The sequence below is a fragment of the Anolis carolinensis genome, chromosome 1 (assembly GCF_035594765.1).
Source record: "Anolis carolinensis isolate JA03-04 chromosome 1, rAnoCar3.1.pri, whole genome shotgun sequence".
In the NCBI taxonomy this organism is placed as follows: Eukaryota; Metazoa; Chordata; class Lepidosauria; order Squamata; family Dactyloidae; genus Anolis; species Anolis carolinensis.
This window is the reverse complement of record NC_085841.1, coordinates 251,207,189-251,228,627: the sequence shown is the minus strand read 5'-3', so window position 1 is coordinate 251,228,627 and position 21,439 is coordinate 251,207,189. Positions and strand designations below refer to the sequence as shown.

The 21,439-nt window shown below is 40.4% G+C and overlaps 1 protein-coding gene across 8 annotated transcripts in view; it reads right to left on the bottom strand.

The window, feature by feature from the left end:
• kalrn (kalirin RhoGEF kinase) overlaps window positions 1-21,439 on the bottom strand; it is a 627,264-nt gene that overhangs the window by 538,544 nt on the left and 67,281 nt on the right. For 6 of the 8 annotated variants that reach the window (XM_062971761.1, XM_062971850.1, XM_062971879.1 and 3 more), the window contains exon 2: window positions 9,337-9,567. The exons of the other annotated variants lie outside the window; for them this stretch is intronic. In XM_062971761.1, coding sequence (XP_062827831.1) covers window positions 9,337-9,567 — 231 coding nt within the window. The remainder of the gene's footprint in view (window positions 1-9,336; window positions 9,568-21,439) is intronic. 8 annotated transcript variants of the gene reach the window in all.

Here is a 21,439-nt window from a genome sequence, read left to right as displayed (position 1 = left end):
CTGTCTTACTCCTATTATAACATATCAGATCATTCATTCTGCATGCTATAGAACACTGTCTACCAATATGCTGTCAAAGGCTTTTATGGCAGGACTCACTGGGTTGTTGCGACTTTTCCAGTCATGTTCCAAAAGCATTCTCTCCTGACATTTTGCCCACATCTATGGCAGGCATCCTCTGAGGTTGAGACTCCTTAACCTTTGAGGATGCTTGCCATAGAAGTGGGCAAAATGCCAGGAGAGAATGCTTCTGGAACATAGCCATACTGTCTGGCGACAGCTTGTCAGGGTTTCCTATACAGTTTGGAGATCTGTGGGACTATGCTATAGCCCACTGATGAGAATCATTCAGCCTACAGATTGTTTGACTTTAATTCCTACCAGCCCTAGCCAGCACAGCCAAGTTTGAGGAATGCTGAAAGATGCAGTGTTGAAGATTGCAGTTCTACCCTACAGCAAAGTTTTCCCAAGCTCCTTTTTCCTACATCACCAAAACAACTTGCATAAGTGAAGCAATGCTCTGTCTAAGGAACAACATTCCAGGTCAGAAGGAAGTATTATTATTGCTGACTTGGCAGTAATCAGGTGATAGGACAAAGCTTCATACTCTTGCCTGAACCCTGAGTCAAGCAGTGCATGTTTAATATCAAGATACCTTAGACTGCAGACTTCCATACCTTAAGGTCACCTCTCAACTTATGATGACCCCATGGATTTCACAGAGTTTTCTTAGGCAAGGAATTCTCAGAGGTGGTTTTACCAGTTGCTTCCTCTGAAGTATAGCCTACAGCACCTGGTAGTCTTTGGAGGTCTCCCATCCAAGCATTAACCAGGGCTACCCCTATTTATCTCCAAGATCAAATAGGATCTAATGCCTTTAGAGCAGTGGTTCTCAACCTGTGGGTCCCCCGATGTTTTGGCCTTCAACTCCCAGGAATCCTAACAGCTGGCAAACTGCCTGGAAGTTCTGGGAGTTGCAGGCCAAAACACTTGGAGACCCACAGATCGAGAACCACTGTTTTAGAGTGTTTAGACCAATCTACTTCCCTACCTACAAGTCCCTTTTGCCAGTTCAGTGGTGTATCAGTTAAACTTACCTGGACCTATGCCTGTTTCCTTTCCCCTTTCCTGCCTATATGGCAGCTTACCAGATTTGTGCATGGCTATGTTTCAGGTTGTAAGGCTATGATCTTAATCAGAATATTGATTTTTGGAACACCTTTTTATCTTGGGATACAAGGAAGGGAGGCAGGGGGTGATAGATTAATGGCACAGTTCTGACAACATTTATACCAAATAAATGTGCTTTGGATTGCAGCCTTGGAGGGGGGAAAGTGCAATTTTAATTTAAATCACTTTATGAAAGGGTAGCCTAGCCATTGTTACATGCAAACTCAAATATATCCAATACAGAAAAGTCTCCTATACTTGGTATTGTGCCACATTTAATCATTTCGTTCTCTTATAACTAAATTGAAAACAGACTCCCAAGTAATAAAAAGGAAAGGTTTGACTGCTTGGAATTTTAACATGTGGCTGACATCCCAGATATGCAGGAATGGTCATGTTCACCATTGTGTTGGTCTAGCCTATTTGGCAGGAAAACTGCTGTTCTATGTTCCATATGCCACACAATATTTCCCATTTCTGTCCATCCTGGTCGTAGGAATACATTTCTTATAGAGAAATAAATTCCATTTAATCAAAATACTTCTTCTGGCTTCTCAATTTTAAATCAATTAAAGCCATTCACTCTCAGTGTGCTTTGTGAAGTGTCAATGGAAAACAAATCGCCATAGGAGACTGATAGACTAGGGGAAACAATCCGTAACTATCAATCATAGACTTCTCCTTTCCACAATCTGGATACAATAGCACGATTACTACATTTTTTGATTTCTTGATGTAATGTATATTATTATTTATTGTATTGTTTTAATTGTGTTTTGATATGTTGTTTTTATATTTTATTATATTGTGCTGCTCTGGGCATGGCCCCATGTTAGCCGCCCCGAGTCCCCGTTGGGGAGATGGTGGCGGGGTATAAATAAAGTTTTATTATTATTATTATAACTACAGTTGGCTCTCTGTATACACAGCTTCTGCATCCATGGATTTAAGCTTGAAAATCCTCCCCCCCCCCCAAATTCTAATAGCTAATGTTAATTTTGTCATTTTATATAAGGAGCACCATTTTGCTATACTATTATTTATAATGGGACTTCAGCATCAATGGATCTTGGTATCCACGGGAGGGCATGGACTCAAACCCCAGTGGATACTAAAAGCCCACTTTGTTTCAAAGCAGTAGTGGAAACTGTGCAGCCCTCAAGACATTTTTGGACTGCAACTTCTAGCACCCAGAACCATCGGCCATGTTGACTAGTTCTGCTGAGATCTGTAATTCAACAACACACAATTTTCACTCCTGTTTTAAAATGCAATTATTACCATATGACAACCTTTCAACATTCGTGCTGTAAAGCAATCTTATAAAGGCACTTCCTTATAAGACTTGTCATGACCCATGCAACAGTGAGTGACCTAGAAATGGGCACAAAAAGGTGGAGGCCAGAAGAGCTTAATGAGAAAGTCCAGGGCCCAAATCCAGTTGCCAGCCCTGATACCTCCAAGTCTCAGTCTCCTGAGACTAAATATCACAGAGACTGCAGCTCTCAAACCTAGATCTATTAAGTGGTCGAGATCTCCAAAGTGGCCAAAACACAGTGCTAGGCCAGAAAGTTGCCCTTCAAAGACCTGATTTGGATGTCTTTATTTTTTCCTTACCACTAAAGTGGTAAACTCCTGCTGAGGCTGTTCCACCTTGGAGTCCAAAATGATATTCATATGACTACATAGTTTTCCATGCCAAACAAATAAATAAATTGTGCATGATTAAGGTGATATGCCCAGGAGGTTTTAGTCTAGCCTTTCCCCTGATGTGTTAATTTCCTATGTTCAGGATAAATTTATTCATTAATGAGAGAGCATTCATGTGATCTCCGTCTGACATGGCAAGTTCATTACTGCAACATGAAAAATGTTTCCATTCAGTTCATGCATATGTTCGGTTCCTGCTGAGTTCCTTTTGCAACCAGATGCAGAAGTCATTCATAACTGGAGAAAAGACAACTGCAGCAATGAAACTGTCATCAGTTTCACTGCTGAAATCATATGGGGGTGCAAGACAGGCTTGCATATTACTCCCCACATCCTTTATAAGCTGGCCCTTGCCAAAGCAAGTTGCTGACAAACACTCATTAGAACTACTAATAATAAGATGAGTAATAACTCCTTCGAGAAGAAATAATTCAATATTTTAATTATTTTGAATTTTGTCTTAAGAGAAAAAACATATAGTAACGTCATAAATATGGCCCAGCGTGAGCTGAATTTTAACAGGATGTGGATGCTCAGAAATCCATTATCTTTCCCCAGTGATAAACCAATAAATAAGCTATCCTATCAGGCATCTTGGTAGTAAATGGAAGGAAAGCTTCTTCCACAAAAGTTAATGTCAGAAACCTCAACCTTTCTTTATGCCAGAAAATACTTTGACAAAATGACTATACCAGTCAGCACAAGGAATGAAGCAAAAGGAATTCATGCGATAACCACCTAATAAAAGTGTCAGTGCTAACACAGCGTCATAACCCTGACGTAGCTGATCTTTCATGTGCTCTTTTGCCTGGAGGACTTGGATTTGCCAGCAGCTGTTCCAAAAGCCTTGCATGGGTTAAAGAGGCCAAAGACACTACAATAAAAGAAAGTTAACTATTGTGATTTAATGTGAAAATGCAGCAGCAATGCTTTCAACAGTTACACTGTATTCTGGCTACTTGTAGGCCAGCTGCTAAAACAAAATAAGAAGGAGTTGTTAAGTATATCTTAAGAGATATTGTTTATTTTGATATGAGTTATGATTATCATCTGCACTGCAGACACATTTATGGATTCCAGGCTATTCACTAACCTGTACCAGAGTTTTATTTTTACAATCCTAATAAGATGCAATGATGGCTATCACCCTTTGAGGGCTTTGGACTGCAATTGTTTTAAATACAAATAAACAATATTGTGGACAACAACTGTGGACAGCTGTAATAGCAATTATGGCTAAATCAAACTTCCATGTGTACAATCTGTAAATCTGTGTGTAAGATGCTAGACAAGCAAGATGGTCAGATTCTGATCTTGAAATGTAGCTGGCCTCTGATGAAAACATAATGTCTAACTAGATAAAAATGGGACAAATGTGATCAACCAAAACAATACTTTGGCCTTCATATTACCATATTTACTCAGGAGTAACTCTGATTTCAAAAGAGGTTTCCAGGTAAGTATGCCCAGGGCTATAACATTACTGCTCTAAAGATCACTTCAAATTGCTGAAACTGATGCCCTACATTAGAAGAGTTCAGTGCAACTTGAAAGAAATGTGCCTATTTGAATAAAAGGGAACCAGCCAGTTGTTTTGGATTTCAATTCCCAGAAGCTCCAGTCAACTTGTCCAATGATCAGGAGTTCTGGAAGCTGAAGTCCAAAACATCTGGAAGGTGAAAGTGTCTGATATTGTAGGAAACAGTGCCTCCACCACTTCTCTGTTATCTCATCTATTAGCTATGGCCTTACACACACTTCCTTGATCCATTTCAATCCAGCTACAGAGCAGGATACGGAGTTGAGACTACTATGGTCGTCTTAGTGAATGATCTCCATCTTAATACTGACAAGGGGTATGTGTTTCTGTTGGTGCTTTAAGATCTCTCAGCGGACATCGATACCATCGAAGTGGTGTCTTGCCCTGCCCATGCTGCTGGGCACACTATTGACCTTGTTTTCTGTGCAGGATGGGATGATGGTAATTGTGGTGTGGAGGAACATGTCACTGTTCCACTGTCATGGAACAATCACTACCTGGTCAGGTTTAGACTCGCTGGGACTCCAAACCTCCAATGGGGTAGGGGACCAATTAAGATGGTTCGCCCCAGAAGGCTTATGGATCTGGATGGATTCTTGATGACTTGGGGATTTTCCTGTCATCTTGGCAGGCTATTCTGTTGAAACTCTGGCTAACCTCAAAGAAAGAAAGAAAACCAGATTACTTACATCATGCTTAGCTGGGAAACCATTTTTCCTGCATTGAAGGAATTGGACTGTGTGGTCTCTTCCAACTATGATTCTATAACCTCCTTACTGAAGACCACAGTTGAAACAGTGGTTGTGAGAGCAGGATGGGGAAATGGATGGTGGCAAGCACTTCACACAAATGGTATAAAATTAATATTTCATACTTCACACAGCAGAGCTTGACATACACACACATACAGAATTTCAGAATGTTAAAGGCCAGCAGTCTTTCTGAATTTTGAAATCAGATGTGATCAGTTCTCCCATTGTTTTCTCTGAAGCCATTATTATTATTGTTGTTGTTGTTGTTGTTATTTATACCCCGCTGTATCTCTCCCAAAGGGGACTCAAAGCAGTTTAAAATAAAAGCATTAGTGCACAATTTAAAATATACAAATATATAAAAATTAAAACAGAATTAATATAAACAGTATTAAAAACCATTCAAACATATTCAATGCATTATCAGTTTAAAACCACAGCACCTCCTGACTTGATCTTAAAAACCTTCATCTTTAAAAGCCTGCCTGAATAAAAATGTTTTAGCCTGCCGCCGGAAGGAACATCCAATGTTAGAAACCTAATCAAGCACTCTAACTATGACTCTAATGTTGCCACAGTTTGCGATGCTTAAATGTGATTACACTGTGATGTAACTAATATTTTAATAACATTATCAGAATTGTTAATTCTGCTTTAACTATAAAAACAAACACTACCAATTCCAACTGCAAAGTTAACTTTAAGGATGTTCTTTTAAAGTACATACTTGATCAAGAATACTCCCAGATACTAAACCATGTATATACAGATACCAAACCATATAAATTCAGACACATACATGCATATACATGCATATATGCTGAACATATATGTGCCAATAGGAGAGAATCGGCTCCAAGGCAGCTAAATGAGCCCAGAGTGATTCAAGTTAACACAGGCCAAGATCACGTTAATGTGGCCTTGAACTATGTTAACCAAAATTCCAGGTTGTGCCAAATTCTCCCCAAAAATCTGAAGCAAACTGTGACTTTGGGCCAATGTAAACAGTTTGACTGGTTCTGAGACAACACATTAATTCTGGGTCTTTCTCCCTTGTACTTTGTTATGTATTGTGTTCAAATCTGCAAAAGTTATAAAAATGTACTACTCTTTATTGTATGAATGGAAGGTGGCCTTTAATTTAATACCTCATTAAAAGAAAAAAGAGAAAAGGTGTGGGCTTAAGAACTTTTGTGATCAAAGCTAGCAGCAGTGAGTGCTTTCCATCCATTCCCTCACCCACCCTGCTCTCACAACCACTGTTTAAACTGTGGTCTTCAGTAAGGATCTGAGTGCCTTTCAGATGTAAATATTTTACAAGAGAATACCATATGGGAGACGCAGCTGTTTGTTTTTATTAGCAAAAAAGAAAATGTATCTCTTCATTTGCACAGAGATTTCATGGACGCCTGATCTACAGCTTGGTGCCAAATATTTAAATCACCTTAGTTCAGATTAACCTCTAAGAAGTGCTCACATTGGAGATGGTCTGAGCAGAATTTAAAGACGGCACAAAAGGAAAGAAAGATTGCAAGACTCTGGTGTTATGGAACATGCTCCACGTTTGGAAGAGAAGAATGATGCTGAGCTAATTGCCAAAAGAGTAACATTTCAGTTGCCTAATAAGCCATGATTGCATTTGATTATTTACGTAACAAGGACAGTGCCCCTAGAGGGTAATCAGTGATATCCATGCTCAATTCAAAAAGAAGCAAATAAAATCATTAAAATTTGCTCCATGAATAATAATAATAAAAAACTTTATTTATATACCGCCCTATCTCCCGGATGGGACTCAGATGAACAAAATTCCTTTCAGTATTGCCCAGAAAGCAAACAATATTTCATATATTTTTTAAATTTTATACTTGGCATACCTTTTACTCGGAAATGGGTAAAATATTATGGGTTTCATTTGAGATTGCATTCTGTAAATTTACCAGTTTTCCTCTCCATTTAAAAACATATTATTTGGGGACACCACTCAAATGGGGAATCTTGCAATGGCCTTCCCACATGCCATTATAGCAGGCAGGGGGAAACATCAGCCCTCCAGGTGTTTTGGACTTCAACTCCCACAATTTCTAACAGCCTACCTGGAGGGCTGAAGTTTGCCCATGCCTGCATTATAGACTCTGGATGACTTCCTATTTAACTGAGCTGATGGTGGAATAAGCAGAAAGAAGGTCTCCAAATGTCCCTCATAAGAAGGATGAGAAAGAAGGAAGGAAGCCTCTCAAACGCCCCTTCCCTGTGAAGATGAGTCAATGAAGAAAGGCAGAAGTCAATTCAAGCTTGGGTCAACAGTGAAGCTCAGATAAATGATCAGGTGATGATGCACACTCTATAATTCAGTAAAGTACCATGAAACTCACTTCTAAGTTTGTTGAAACCGAATTCTGCCTCTGATCTGCTTTTTTAACAGTCATGTTCTTCAGTTCTAAACTTATGGTGAGTTTAAACATTCAAATAAAATTAAGTGGGTAAATGCTTACTGGATTTAGCCCACTCAGAAGACTAGTCTAAATACTCTCTCATATGACAAACAGACTATGCAAATATACAAGACAAATGGTGGAGGGGAGGATTCAAACTAGTCTTCATCCTTGTGGACCTTTCAATGGGGGTATTCAAGTGTCCTGTTCTCTATCTTTCACTTACCTGAAATGTTACTGTCCAGGAAAAAGGTTCACTTTTTTATTCTGTTTAAAACTATACATTTAGAAATGGCGCTATGCCGAAAGGTTATTTTCTCAGTGAGAGTGCACTGGAGTGATTCCCATGAACCAACACACATGGAAATTGTTATTCTGGAATGAAAAGAACCATGTGGCTTTTGCAGGCAAGGTCTGTGAGGAGAAGCTGACAGGAATCCAGCATAGTGCTAAAGATGAGCAGATGTCTCCCTTTCCACCACTGTCCTTTGGAAGGGAAGTGTGTCCCATATTCCAGTCTCTCGTCTCTAGGAATCTCTAAAATTTATTTTGCAATTGCAGCACAACTGGTTTTCTGTACACTTCGGAATGAGCCTATAGAGATTGCCTTTTGTGTGATAGTTAATCAGTATGCATATATAATAAAGCATACAAGAGAGGGGTATTAATTAAAACATGTGGCAAAAGCACTTGTAGAACACTCTGAAAATAATATAAACACCAAAGAATGACTGATATCTAATTCAACTTTAGAAACAAGATCAAGTGGTTCAGACTACCCAAAGACAGGGGAAAATGCACATAGGGAACATTTCCTAAGCATACCCATAGCCTATGAAAATAGATTCCTATAATGTTTATGTGGCTTTTTCTTGTTAGAAACACCTAGATTCACTCTGTCAAATCCAATGAAGCACAAAGAATAAACCCTAGCTAACAGATTCCAAATGATCCAGATTCCGAAGGATTTCATGCATCCAATCAATATTTTGTGCACATTACACAAAAATTGGGACCTATTGTAAATCAGGATAGACCAGCTTTTTGTTTTGCTTTGTTTGTTTGTTTGTTTTCTTGCTCCAGATGGGGAAACATCAAAGGAGAGCACTGAATGAAGTAAAACTTGCTTCCTCGTAAATGGTTTCAGACTGGGGCGCAAAGCACTTTTTTCCTTGGTATTACTAACTATGCGAATGTTTTTCAACACTTAACATTAGAATAAAAGCCATTGAATGCAATTAAAATATTAACAATTTACATGATCAGAACAATATACATATAAATGAGAAAGAAATCACAACTGTTCTTTAGTTACATTTCTGCTTGATTAGATTGGGGAGGGGGGTGCAGTTTTGAAGGAAGAATGAAGACTACAGGGGCTAAATTAATTAACAGATATTCACTACTCAGACCAAGTATTGAGAACCAAATCTAACACTATTCACTGCATTACATTTTGGCATTGGCAATTCTACATCTTACCAGGGGGTTTTTTCTCACCATAGTAAAAATTTGATCATAATAATCCAAACAGATTGCTGTGATATGTTAGGGGAAAATGTTTTGCCTGAACATTGAAAACTCTAGTTTCTGAATTTTCATTATGTTCCTACTTGCAAATTTGTCAACAGCCCCAAAGAAATGAAAATTATTTTTTTAATCCATCAGGCCTCTACATTCCCATGGTAGATGCATGTCCTGGCATGTTTAAGTTGAAACAATGGCTGACCTTGCTTTGGGCCCTCCGGTCTGACATGGAGGTGCCAACTGGAAAGGTGTTCGGGTTTTGCAGTCTTCCCTGTTTGGAATACCTCTCTGGATGTTGCTTCCCCCCGCTGTTTGCCTTGGCTTCTGGGGTGCGTGGAGGAATCCACCAGCTGCGGCAGTCTGGGCTCGGAGGGGCTTCTGCTGCAACTCCTTCTGCTGTCCCGCCTTTGGGGCTTGTTGTTCTCTTCCCTGGCTGCTGAGGAAGCACAGGTGGGTCAAAGCTTCTCCCTCCCTCTTCCAACTTGTTTTCACGTGGTCCTTTATTCCATCTCCTTCCCTCAGAGGTAATTACAGCTAGGCAACAGTGAAGGGTGCTTGGTGAAGAGTGTTAAAAGGGGCTTATACCAGGTTGCTGATTTCTGCTGATTGTTAAGCTTCCTTTGGTTTTATGCCCTTCCCAATGTTTCAGCTAAAACCTTCCCATAATTGGCTGGGCATGAATGGCATTTTTTGTTAATCAATAATGACCAGATACAAATTTGGAATCCCTTGTGCATGCGTATTGCATTGGTCCTTTTCTTCTAGTTCACTATTTTGATTTACATATTATGCATCCATATACATTATATTTCTATGCTACTTTCCAAAAGTAGTTTACTATTTATTTTATTGTTTAATAAAATTATATTGGGAGTATACCAGACTCTCATCTGCAGTATCAGAGAACTGGTCCATCTGGCTCAGATCTGTATACTGTGACTGCAATGGTACTCTAAGCCCTGTGATCTACAGTCTTTAGTTTTGAACATTTCAGGGACTGAATCCGAGCCCTCTGTATGCAAGTCATGTGCATTTGTTGGAAATAGCAACCTCCCAAGCCTCTCACTATTTATTTGTTAATGTATATATTTGCTATTCTATGTGTATGTTGATTTGACAGTTTATCTATTCGGTGTAGGAAGTTATAGACATGTGATTGAACTGAACATATGCAGACTCAGGTCTCCATTTTGTATTCAGTATTTGTTTGGATTTTAATGGGTTCAGTCTTACATCAGACGTTAGAGGAGGTGGATGTATACAAGTGTGTGTTTGAACCTCAGTAGAGAAGTATGCTGTTTGGACTTCAATTGATACAGTATGATTATGGACTTCAGTGAGTACAACTATACTTGAAGACTATGGACTATTGATAGAATGATACCCTGTATACTCAACACAGATAGAAGCAATATCCTATCTGTAACTGAACTTCAATAAGTAATGTGCCTGTACGGTGAATTAATACAAGTTGTTTATAAGTAAACAAGATATTTTTCAAAGAAGACTGTGTTTTTATCTCTGAGTGCCTATTTTAAACTAAGAGGATTCAAGGGAGTGTATATCTTTTGGGTAATTACAACTGAAAAGAAACAACCATCCTCTGCTAACCAAATATATTTTTGTACTGGCATGTCTTTATCATAGCAGTTAGAAGACATGGTTCTTCTGTTTAACAGCTGAGTTATCTATGTGCCATTGCATTAAAGCTTGTGAATATCATTTGTTCAAAGAGCTGACTTCTAACAAGGTCATGCTTTTCTTGACTAGTGGTTTTCCAAAGGTGGTCTCCACATATTCATGGAGATTCACATTTGCCAAAAGGATATGTACCCATAGACTGGGTGCAGTTATTTTCCATTAGCTGATGCAATAGGTTATGGAATTTGCAACAGCGTTATCACCAAAACTTTGATTATTCTAATGCAGTATCATTCAAATCCAGACTCAGAAGTTCCAACATATAACAAATATTTCAGTTAAAGAGGTGGGAAGGAACGAGATGTCAAAAACATCTTGTTTACTTTCTGAAGTTACCATGCCCTTTAGAATACTATTCTGTTTTGTTGACCTCTTAAACCCAATAAGTGAACTGGGCAAACCCCTCTTGACAGGGAGTCCCATAAGTGGGGTGCCATCACTAAGAACATCCTAGGTCTCACTTCCTCCTTCCATATTCTTGATGAAATGAGCACAAGAAAGACTTCATAAATGACAGCAGCCTGTTAAAGATGTTCCTTCAAATAGTAACCTTCAGATTATGTATATATAAAGAATGTATAAATACAGCAAATCTTCAATATTGATATTCAACATATATTATGACATGAGGAATTTCAATATATCTTCTATATTGCCATTGTTTAAGTTAAACCCAGCATTGTTGTCTATAACTGACACTGTCTCCCTAGGGTCTGACTAGGTAGAGATCTCCCAGACTTGCTGGTAAATTTTTTTTCGAAGGACATGTCAATGATTAAACATTGTCTGCATGCAAAGCATTTGCTTTGCAGATGATGTTTATTACATAAAATATCAGTAAGAATGTATTGACTTGTATTACAGATGGCGTAAAAACTCCATGATCAACATATATTAATCTAGAAACCACTTGTTAAGTAATGTTAAGTAAAGGGTAGAACAAGTTCTTTCCTTGGTAATGCTCGTTTGCTTGTTGCATTTGGTATCAACTGTAGATCTCAGGCAGTCTTTAGAGATATAACCATAGAATGCATTCCTGTAATCTGTAGCATTACTAGGGCACTATACTACAAAGAAAAGATGTCTATTACCATCAAAGGGAGAGTGAAAGATGTGGCTCCTGTATGACAGTCACATATTCATGAGACTTAAGTCCAAACCCTCTAACAACATCTCCCTTCAACTGTGGTGCCCAGAATTGGACACAGTATTCCAGGTGTGGTCTGACCAATGCAGAATAGAGGGGTAGCATGACTTCCCTGGATCTAGATGCTATGCCCCTATTTATGCAAGGACCTCTTGTACTGTCTTTTTAGAAAATACCAGTTTTTCAAAACTAGAATCAGCTTTCTAGTTACCTCTAGATTAACTTACTTGTCAGTTTGCTTGGCATTTTTGGCAGTCTGTGTAGCTACTAGGCAGTTCTGGGTGGACGGAAAATTGGACCTGCTGAAGCAGTCCATACTGGTTAACATGATCAGTCACATCTAAAAGATCCTGAAGTCAACTGTCCTCTATGTAATAGGTCTGTAATTGATCCATTGATCCAAAAGATCAATGGAAAGCTATTCCATATCAGTGACTCTTTAGGGAGGTACTGCATGTTAGAATAAGCAGGAAATACAAGGTCTTGAGTCCAGTTATCTTTCCTTTCTGATAGTTTTTAATGTTCTATTTCATTTTTCTATAAATGTGTTTGCTTTGAAAAAGCCCTGTCATAGAAAGATATCCTGCTCAGGATGTGAAGCCCACAGTGGCGTTTGAAGCAAACTCACCTTCACCTCCTTTGGAAGCAGCTGTGAGGCTCGTGTAAGACTAGCTCTTCAAAGAGCTCAGCAGTAGGAAGCTCATTGCCTAACATTTAGACCAGGGGTCCCCAAACTACGGCCCGCGGGCCACATGCGGCCCCCCGGGGCCATCAGTCCGGCCCGCGCTGCTTTAGAGCCTTTCCTGTCTTGTCCACTCCTTGCACAAGCCTTGGAGCCTTGCGTTTCTGCCTTTCCCGCCACTTTTCTGCTATACGCAACTTCCCTGGCTTCCCACTCTCCCTGCACAAGCCTTGGAGCCTTGCCTTTCCCGCCACTTTTCTGCTGCAGGAGACTTTGAGCCTCTCCTGGCTTCCCCTGCTCCCCACACGAGTCTTGGAGGAGCCTTGCCTTTCCTCCATTCTCACCACTTTGCTGCAGGAGTCTTTGAGCCTCTTCTGGCTTCTTCCTCTCCCTGTACAAATCTTGGAGGAGCCTTGCCTTTCTGCCTTTATGCCACTCAAAAGGTATTTTAATTATTATTCAATTAATTTTTAATTATTAAGGGGTTTTGCAATACGCTGTTTAGCCATATGCTCAGGATTTATCCCAGGACTGCAAGCCTTAGTGGAGAGAAAGTGTTTCTTCCCTTCGCTAAGGCCAGGAGACTTGGGATAAAATCCGGAGTATATTGCTACTGCTGATTAGCCATATGCTCAGGATTTATCCCAGGACTGCAAGCCTTAGTGAAGGGAGAGCCTTTCTTCCCTTTGCTAAAGCCAGGAGTCCCGGCATAAAATCCGGAGTATATTGCTACTGCTGATTAGCCATATGCTCAGGATTTATCCCAGGACTGCAAGCCTCAGTGAAGGGAGAGCGTTTCTTCCCTTTGCTAAAGCCAGGAGTCCTGGCATAAAATCCGGAGTATATTGCTACTGCTGATTAGCCATATGCTCAGGATTTATCCCAGGACTGCAAGCCTTAGTGAAGGGAGAGCGTTTCTTCCCTTTGCTAAAGCCAGGAGTCCTGGCATAAAATCCGGAGTATATTGCTACTGCTGATTAGCCATATGCTCAGGATTTATCCCAGGACTGCAAGCCTTAGTGAAGGGAGAGCCTTTCTTCCCTTTGCTAAAGCCAGGAGTCCCGGCATAAAATCCGGAGTATATTGCTACTGCTGATTAGCCATATGCTCAGGATTTATCCCAGGACTGCAAGCCTCAGTGAAGGGAGAGCGTTTCTTCCCTTTGCTAAAGCCAGGAGTCCTGGCATAAAATCCGGAGTATATTGCTACTGCTGATTAGCCATATGCTCAGGATTTATCCCAGGACTGCAAGCCTTAGTGAAGGGAGAGCGTTTCTTCCCTTTGCTAAAGCCAGGAGTCCTGGCATAAAATCAGGAGTATATTGCTACTGCTGATTAGCCATATGCTCAGGATTTATCCCAGGACTGCAAGCCTTAGTGAAGGGAGAGCGTTTCTTCCCTTTGCTAAAGCCAGGAGTCCCGGCATAAAATCCGGAGTATATTGCTACTGCTGATTAGCCATATGCTCAGGATTTATCCCAGGACTGCAAGCCTCAGTGAAGGGAGAGCGTTTCTTCCCTTTGCTAAAGCCAGGAGTCCTGGCATAAAATCAGGAGTATATTGCTACTGCTGAGTGTATTGCCAATGGCATGGCTTAGAAACCGGGAGCATATTTCTAATCATCTCTTAGTGGAGGAAGAGGGAGAGAAATGTCATTCTCCCTCTATTGAGCTCTCGCCGAGCTCCTTTCCACTGGCTGCCCCAGGAGGAGGTGCGGAGGAGAGGGAGGCAGAGGCTACAGATAACCGGAACTCTGTTGTTGTTGTTGTTGTTGTTGTTATGGCAGAAGAGGGTTGGACTAAATGTCCCAAAGGGGTTTCTTCCAACCCTCTTCATTATTTTATTATTGTTATTATTAACATTGAGGCAGGGTGGCCATCTATCAGGGGTGCTTTGCTGTGCTTTTTACCTCAAAATAAGATATGTGCAGTGTGCATAGGTATTTGTTCATAGTTTTTTTTTAAAAAAACAAACAAACTATAGTCCGGCCCTCCAAGTTCTGAGGGACAGTGAACTGGCCCCTTGTTTAAAAAGTTTGGGGACCCCTGATTTAGACAGATACATTAGTGGAAAGTTAAGCATTTTTGAAGATCTCATCTATATAGAGAACATGAAGCCTCTCTCTATGTGTATGTATATATATACACACTCAAACACACATATTGGTTTGATATAGTGAGGCTTCTGATGACATAAAGCCTAAGGCATAGTAAATCTGCTCCTCTTTCTCCCTTTAATTTGTCTGCAGTGGAAAGAAAACACTTGAGAATCATTAATCTGCTGGGCATTGATGGAAGCTCTCATTTATCCTAGTGTTGTGGAAAAACTGAAAATTCATACGTTGGTTGCTACATGTGTTATTAACTCAACTAAGTCAATACCAGTAAGTAGAAACATCTTTGGGCTTCTATACCCAAGTACCCCCTCAGTTTAATACAACCCAACTGGTTTCATTTGGTTGCGAAAATACTGATGTCATTTATTACCACTTGTATACTAATAGGTCAACCAGGTGGCTAATAAAATCTGAAACTCTTGACTTCTTCAAGTGCTAGCCTGGAACACATGAGTGATTTAATACGGACAGTGGAGCTACAAATGGCGCTGTTGCTGTTGTGTGTTTTCAAGTCATTTCCAACTTTTGGCAGCCCTATCACAGGGTTTTTCTGACAACACTTGTTCAGAGAGAGGTTGCCTTTGCCTTACTCTGAGGATGAGAGAGTGACTTGCCCGAGATCATCCTGTAGATTTCCATGCCCAAGTGCTGATTCAAACCCTGGTCTCAAGAGTCCTAGCCCAACACTCAAACCACCCCACTATGCTGGCTCTCTTGCATTCTAATCTCCTATCTCTTCATATGCCACTTAAAGGTCATAAACCCTTTATGATTATCAACCATCTTGCAGAAAAGGGCTCCTAAATGAGTCCTAGAATGCATGGAGATCTCATCAGAAGTGGTTGCCTTTACTCTCAGACCACAAGAATCCCATTGATTCCTATATGGCAAGGATCACCTATAGTGTATGACAGTTATTATTGCTATCAACCAGAGTTATCAGTGATAGATTCTATTTCTATATATGTGGATCTGTTTCCAACATAAATCACACTATTGACTTCATCCCATGAGCGGCAGGAAAGCAGGGGAAAACAGAGGAAACTATCTTACTTTGTTCCCTCCCATCGAAGTCCATCTTCTGAAATGGCCAGCCATCCCACGCTCTTTCCCCATCTCCCTCTCTCTCTCTCTTTTTCAGTTTTAAGTCAGGTAGCACCCAACTCCTGAAAATGGACTCTGTTTCCATGCATCCACTGAGTCCCACTCAGTCGCATGGTAAGTGGCCTTATGTCATGTGATGGCCTCAGTGGGACTCAGTTTCCCAAGCACATGGAATCAGAACCCAGACTGTGTGGGCCGAGGCCCTAAGTACAGACAATACTTACAAATGGTTGCCTACTTCTTTCCTTCTGAAATTAGCTCTAACTGATTATTAACCTTCCAAACTTGCACCCTTTAATAAGCATGATTAGACAAATTATTTTGTTTTCACCACTGGCATGTTTTAGAAATACAAAGAGCTTACCCAATATGTGAAGGATTTTATGGGTGCACAAGCCAAAACTCTTATTCTGTTGATCCTGGCAGTCTGTCAGCCTCACACGTCTTAGTTCTGCTTTCAGTCTGACATAGCTGACTAGCCATGGGATGTCAACCAGGGTTCTTTCTATCATGAGAGTTCTCTACAAATGCTTGAGTACATGTAGAGGCATGCTTCATACGCTTGCTAAATGCACAATTTGGAGGTAGTCTTGTGCATTACACAGTAGAGCTACCCAATGTGACCCTGGAAGCACTTTTTATGTCTAACTCTCCTAATATTGGGCAAAATGCAAAGTGTGTATTTCCAAATCACTGTAACTTTCCTCTACAGTTAACCTTCCATATCCACAAATTCTGCTCTCATTAATTCAACTGTCCACAGCTTGAAAATATTCAAAACCAATAAAAAGCAAATTTTGATTTTGCCATTTTAGATAAGAGATACCATTTCACTACTTAATTGTATAGAAAGGGATTTAAACATCCACAGGTGTCCACGGGGGTCTGTAATCAAACCCTAGTGAATACCACAGTATAACTGTGTAAACAAACAACTCCACAAGCTAGTAATGAGGAAATCACATTGCTTTCAACTTGACAGTCATGGCTAATCTAATTAAGGCTATGAGGTTCAGTTTTACTGGAAAATTCTGTTATTTGGTTAGCCAGAAGATTCAGGGGCAAATTAGATATGATACAGGATTAGGAATGGGAAAAAAATTCATGTGGTCCTCATTTTTGAATAAGATGGCCTAATTTGTGCTTCTTTCGGTAATATGGAACATAGTTCTTCAAATTACATAGTTTTTCAAATCTTGTAATTCTGTTCTCGGCTCAAAAACTGCATACAGCACGTACATTAGGGAGTATGAAAGTGTATATATTAGGAAAACCGCATATGAAAACCAGTATGAACTTTGTCATTTAAAAATTGGGCGGAACAGATTTATGACTTAATATATGTAAAACCGAGAATGATTCATCTGTCTCTATGTGGGATATTTGTGTTTTTATACTGCTACCAACAAATAGCCATAAAGGGAAGAGACTGCACTGGGACTAGTAGGCTCCAGGAGACAGTATTTAACTCTTCCCTAAGTGGTTTCCCTGATGGACTTATACCTGCCTTCATTCCAATCGGTGGCTAAAAGTTGCTTTTAGGTGGAAATAAATTATAAGGAAACAGTACAACTGAATCCCCAGCATGCTTATTTGAAATTGAATCCCATTTATTTAAATTAGAAGTCTTAAATATGCATAGGAATTGATATAAGAAAGATTTTTATTTTCCAAGTCCACACAAGCTGGTTTTTGTTGTTTATTTGTTCAGTTTTTGCCAAGTGTTTGCGATCTCACGGAGCCCACGCCAGAGTTCCCTGTCAGCTATTGCCACCCCCAGCTCCTTCAAGGTCAAGCCAGTCACTTCAAGGATACCATCCATCCATCTATTTTGCCCTTAGTCGGCCCCTCTTTGACCAGTCCTAGCAGACCACAAACTTCTCCAGCAAAGAAGTTCAATGCTGCCTGAAGACTTAAGCCATGTAGATTTGTTCCTAAATAAACATGACTCCTTCCTTGTTTACAGAATTGCAAAGCACTGTCTTCATACACAGAGTCCAAGAAAGGACTTTCTTCATGCACAGTCTGCTGCCCTGGAGACTAGGACACAAAATAATGGCTTCAAACTACAGCAAAGGAGGTTTCACCTGAACATTAGGAAGAACTTCCTCACTGTGAGAGCTGTTTGGCAGTGGAACTCTCTCTCTGCCCTGGAGTGTGGTGGAGGCTCCTTCTTTGGAGGATTTTAAACAAAGGCTGGATGGCCATCTGTCGGGGGTGCTTTGAATGCGATTTTCCTGCTTCCTGGCAGGGAGTTGGATGGGATGACCCACGAAGTCTCTTCCAACTCTATGATTCTATGATTCAGAGCTAAAAACGTGGATTTTCTGTTGTGCTTTTGATTAAGCAGTTCACAAGATATTCGGCCCCCAACTACAGTGTTCCCTCACTACTTTGCAGTTCGTTTTTTGCGGATTTGCAGTTTTGTGGTTTTTCAATAAACTCTAAAAGAATATTATAAATAATAAAAAATTACAATTTACAGCCTAAGGAAGGGAGGAAGGTGAAGCTAAAGGGAGAGAAAAGGAGCCCAAGCGGCAATGGGAGGAGGAGGCAATTTATCAACACACGATTGGTTGATAAAGACTTAGCGTATAACTACTAAAATAATGTATATAGCATCCCTACTTCGTGGATTTTCACTTATTGCAGGTGGTCCTGGAACCTAACCCCCGCGATAAGTGAGGGAACACTGTATATCTACCAGCAGTTCCCGCACTTTATCCCAGTCCTTCCTCCTATAGGTTTAGCGTTTTAAACTGACATTGCTCTTTTACTAATTTATTATTGTCCCTTACATTTTTATCCACCAGTCCTGTTCTGAAATTCTATTGCACAATTCCCTTCCCCCCCAAATTTCAGAACCCATTACTGCTCAAACTATTGGCTGTTGATGATGCTGTTTTTATGTTATTGTCTTGTTGTAATGTTGTTGATTTTATTGAGATATGTTTTAATCTATGTTTGGTTTTAATTTTTGTTGCATCAGGCTTGTCCCCATGTAAGCCACCCCGAGTCCCTTCAGGGAGATGGAGACGGGATATAAAAATAAAGTTGTTGTTGTTGTTCAAGAAAACACGCATACACATTCTTAGTAAAACAGTAAAGTACTCGTTTTCTGGAGTTCTCCTTTGTTTTATTTCTGCTCCATAAAAATCTAGAGTCTGCCCCAGTTACTGCATGACTACTATTGCCATGTCACATCATCCACTATCCCTACAAGGCTGGTACCTACCTCTTAATTTACATTAATAGAAAGCAATCCACATCTCTGAACTGACTTGGCAGCTTTGTCAGAAAAGCAGTACTCCATCATTTCAAGTACTCTAAATCTCAATAGTGGAGATTTAAAATTAAACAAAAGGTGGAAGGATTCCTTGAGACTTTTTGTAAATTGAGAGGTTACTAATGTTCAGCCAGCAGGCTCCAGGCAGCACCCAGTTTTCTGACATCTAGTGACCCAAGTTATGTTTGTGTTTCTAATAAAAGAATTCAAGCAGAACATTTGAAGGATAAAGAGACTATATTTAGGAGGGCTGGCCACACACTCTCACCACCAGCCAATATATTGCCTCATTTATTAATGGCTATATGCAAACCAATGAAGCTGAATTTCAAAATTTCAAACCATGGCTTCGCCTTTAAACATAATCCTTGCATTTATTGCATGGACCAGTGGTTTTATAAAGCATAACAAAGCACAAATAAAGAATTTGCCTTTCTATATATGTACAATCCAAAATTTCGCAAATGAAAACTGGGTCACATGCGGGTAAGCAACATTAGAGTATATCAAGATAGTAAGTATTATTAATGAGGAAGAACACACAAGCTAGGAGAAGCTGCAGCAGCTTGCTTTGAAAGATACTGGACTGTGCCTGCTAAATCAGGCTAGTTGAAGGGTATCTGTATATCCCAGCCTACACTTCTAGTACCTTCATACTTCTCATCTTACAGCTTGATCCCATCTGCCTATTTTGCTTCCAAATGTGCATTCCCAATTCTTTCCTCAATTTACTAGTAATTAAAAACATAAGAACTCTTATGGATCAGATGGAAGACCCTGCATTCTTCATTTCATGGGGACAAACCAGATAGCTCTGGCAAGATCACCAGAACATGGAGGCCTTTTCTCAGAGTTGCACCTCAGCAGACTAGCATCACTTCCTGTGTCCTCTGGCGGAGGAGAGGACTGAGTTCAGGAGTCTACATCTGCTTGTCATTAGACTCCCCAAACCTACTGAAAGGGTCTTAATTTACAAAACAGTAGTGCATGCCCAGGAACAAATTTAGGATTGTAAAGAGTAGACTTCCCTCAACTTGGCATCCCCAAGAAGTGGTGGACTACAGTCCCATCATCCTCAACTAGCATAGCTGGCACTGTAGTCTACCACATCAGGAGGGCACTAGACAGGATAAAGTTGGTATAAGCTAACCAAACATAGAAGGAGGAATAGCACCTGAGGAGCCTACACATGTATAAATCATAGATAGATAGGCCTTGCCCAAGGCTGATGATTCTGCAAAAAGAAGGCAACATGCTTAACATGCTCAGGAGAAGAAAAGGTGTCAGAAGGCACAATCCTGCTTTGTCTTGCTCCCTATTCCGCTATATCATCCACATGCTTCTAAAGTGTTAAATGATTGTATGGTAGACTGGCATTCTTGCTATCTACCTACTCTATCAAGGAAATCTCATCCGACATTCTTTGCAAGAATCTCAGTAATAAGCAGGCATTCCTGCCACTTATTATATTGTTCTGTGTTTTGACAGTTTCCTCTCTTATCTGGAATTCCAAAATCAGAAATACTCTAAAATCGCCCTGTGGCAGCTGAGATAGTGATATCTTGGCTTTCCAATAGTTCAGTGCACACATACTAGTCTTGCGCATTCGTGTGGAATTGCTGTTTGTTTTGTGTAGTTTCATTCAGGTCATCTCATTTTCATATTCGTGTCTCACTAACAAAAAATGGGCCCCTACACCACATGAATTTTTGTCTGGCTAACGAAAAAAACCAACAATTTTCAGACCATTGGCTGCAATGGGAGGGCTTCTGAGGATAACACCCCCCCCCCCCCGCTCAGTTTTTGGGCTAGGAGGGTGAAAATCGACACACATGGAGGGCATCTCAGCCCAAGCCAAGGGAAAGTGGTGCCAAAGCAGGTGTCAGGGGCAAGAGCCCTAATGAGGGCCAGGTGTAGCCCTCCCACCAGGAGAGGGCGGAGGCTTGGGCCAGAGGCCCCGAATAGGCCTCAAGAGAAAAGTGAGGCTTATCTATTATTTACTTATATATCCTTATTTATTTATTTATTTATTTATTTATTTATTTTAAAGGCCCCGTAAGGCCAAAGCCACTCTTCCAATGTAGCTGGGAGGCAGGAAGTGCCCTAGCAAGGGCCGGGAGTGGGAGGAAGCCCGCTAACAGAAATGATATTTCTGTGGGTGTGGGAGGGTGCTTGGGCCTTCCGAGGCCTTTCTCAGGCCTTTTTTCTTTCTTTTTTTCTTTAGGCCGCTTTGGGGCCTACCCTCCCCTCCTCCCAGCACACAAGACTCA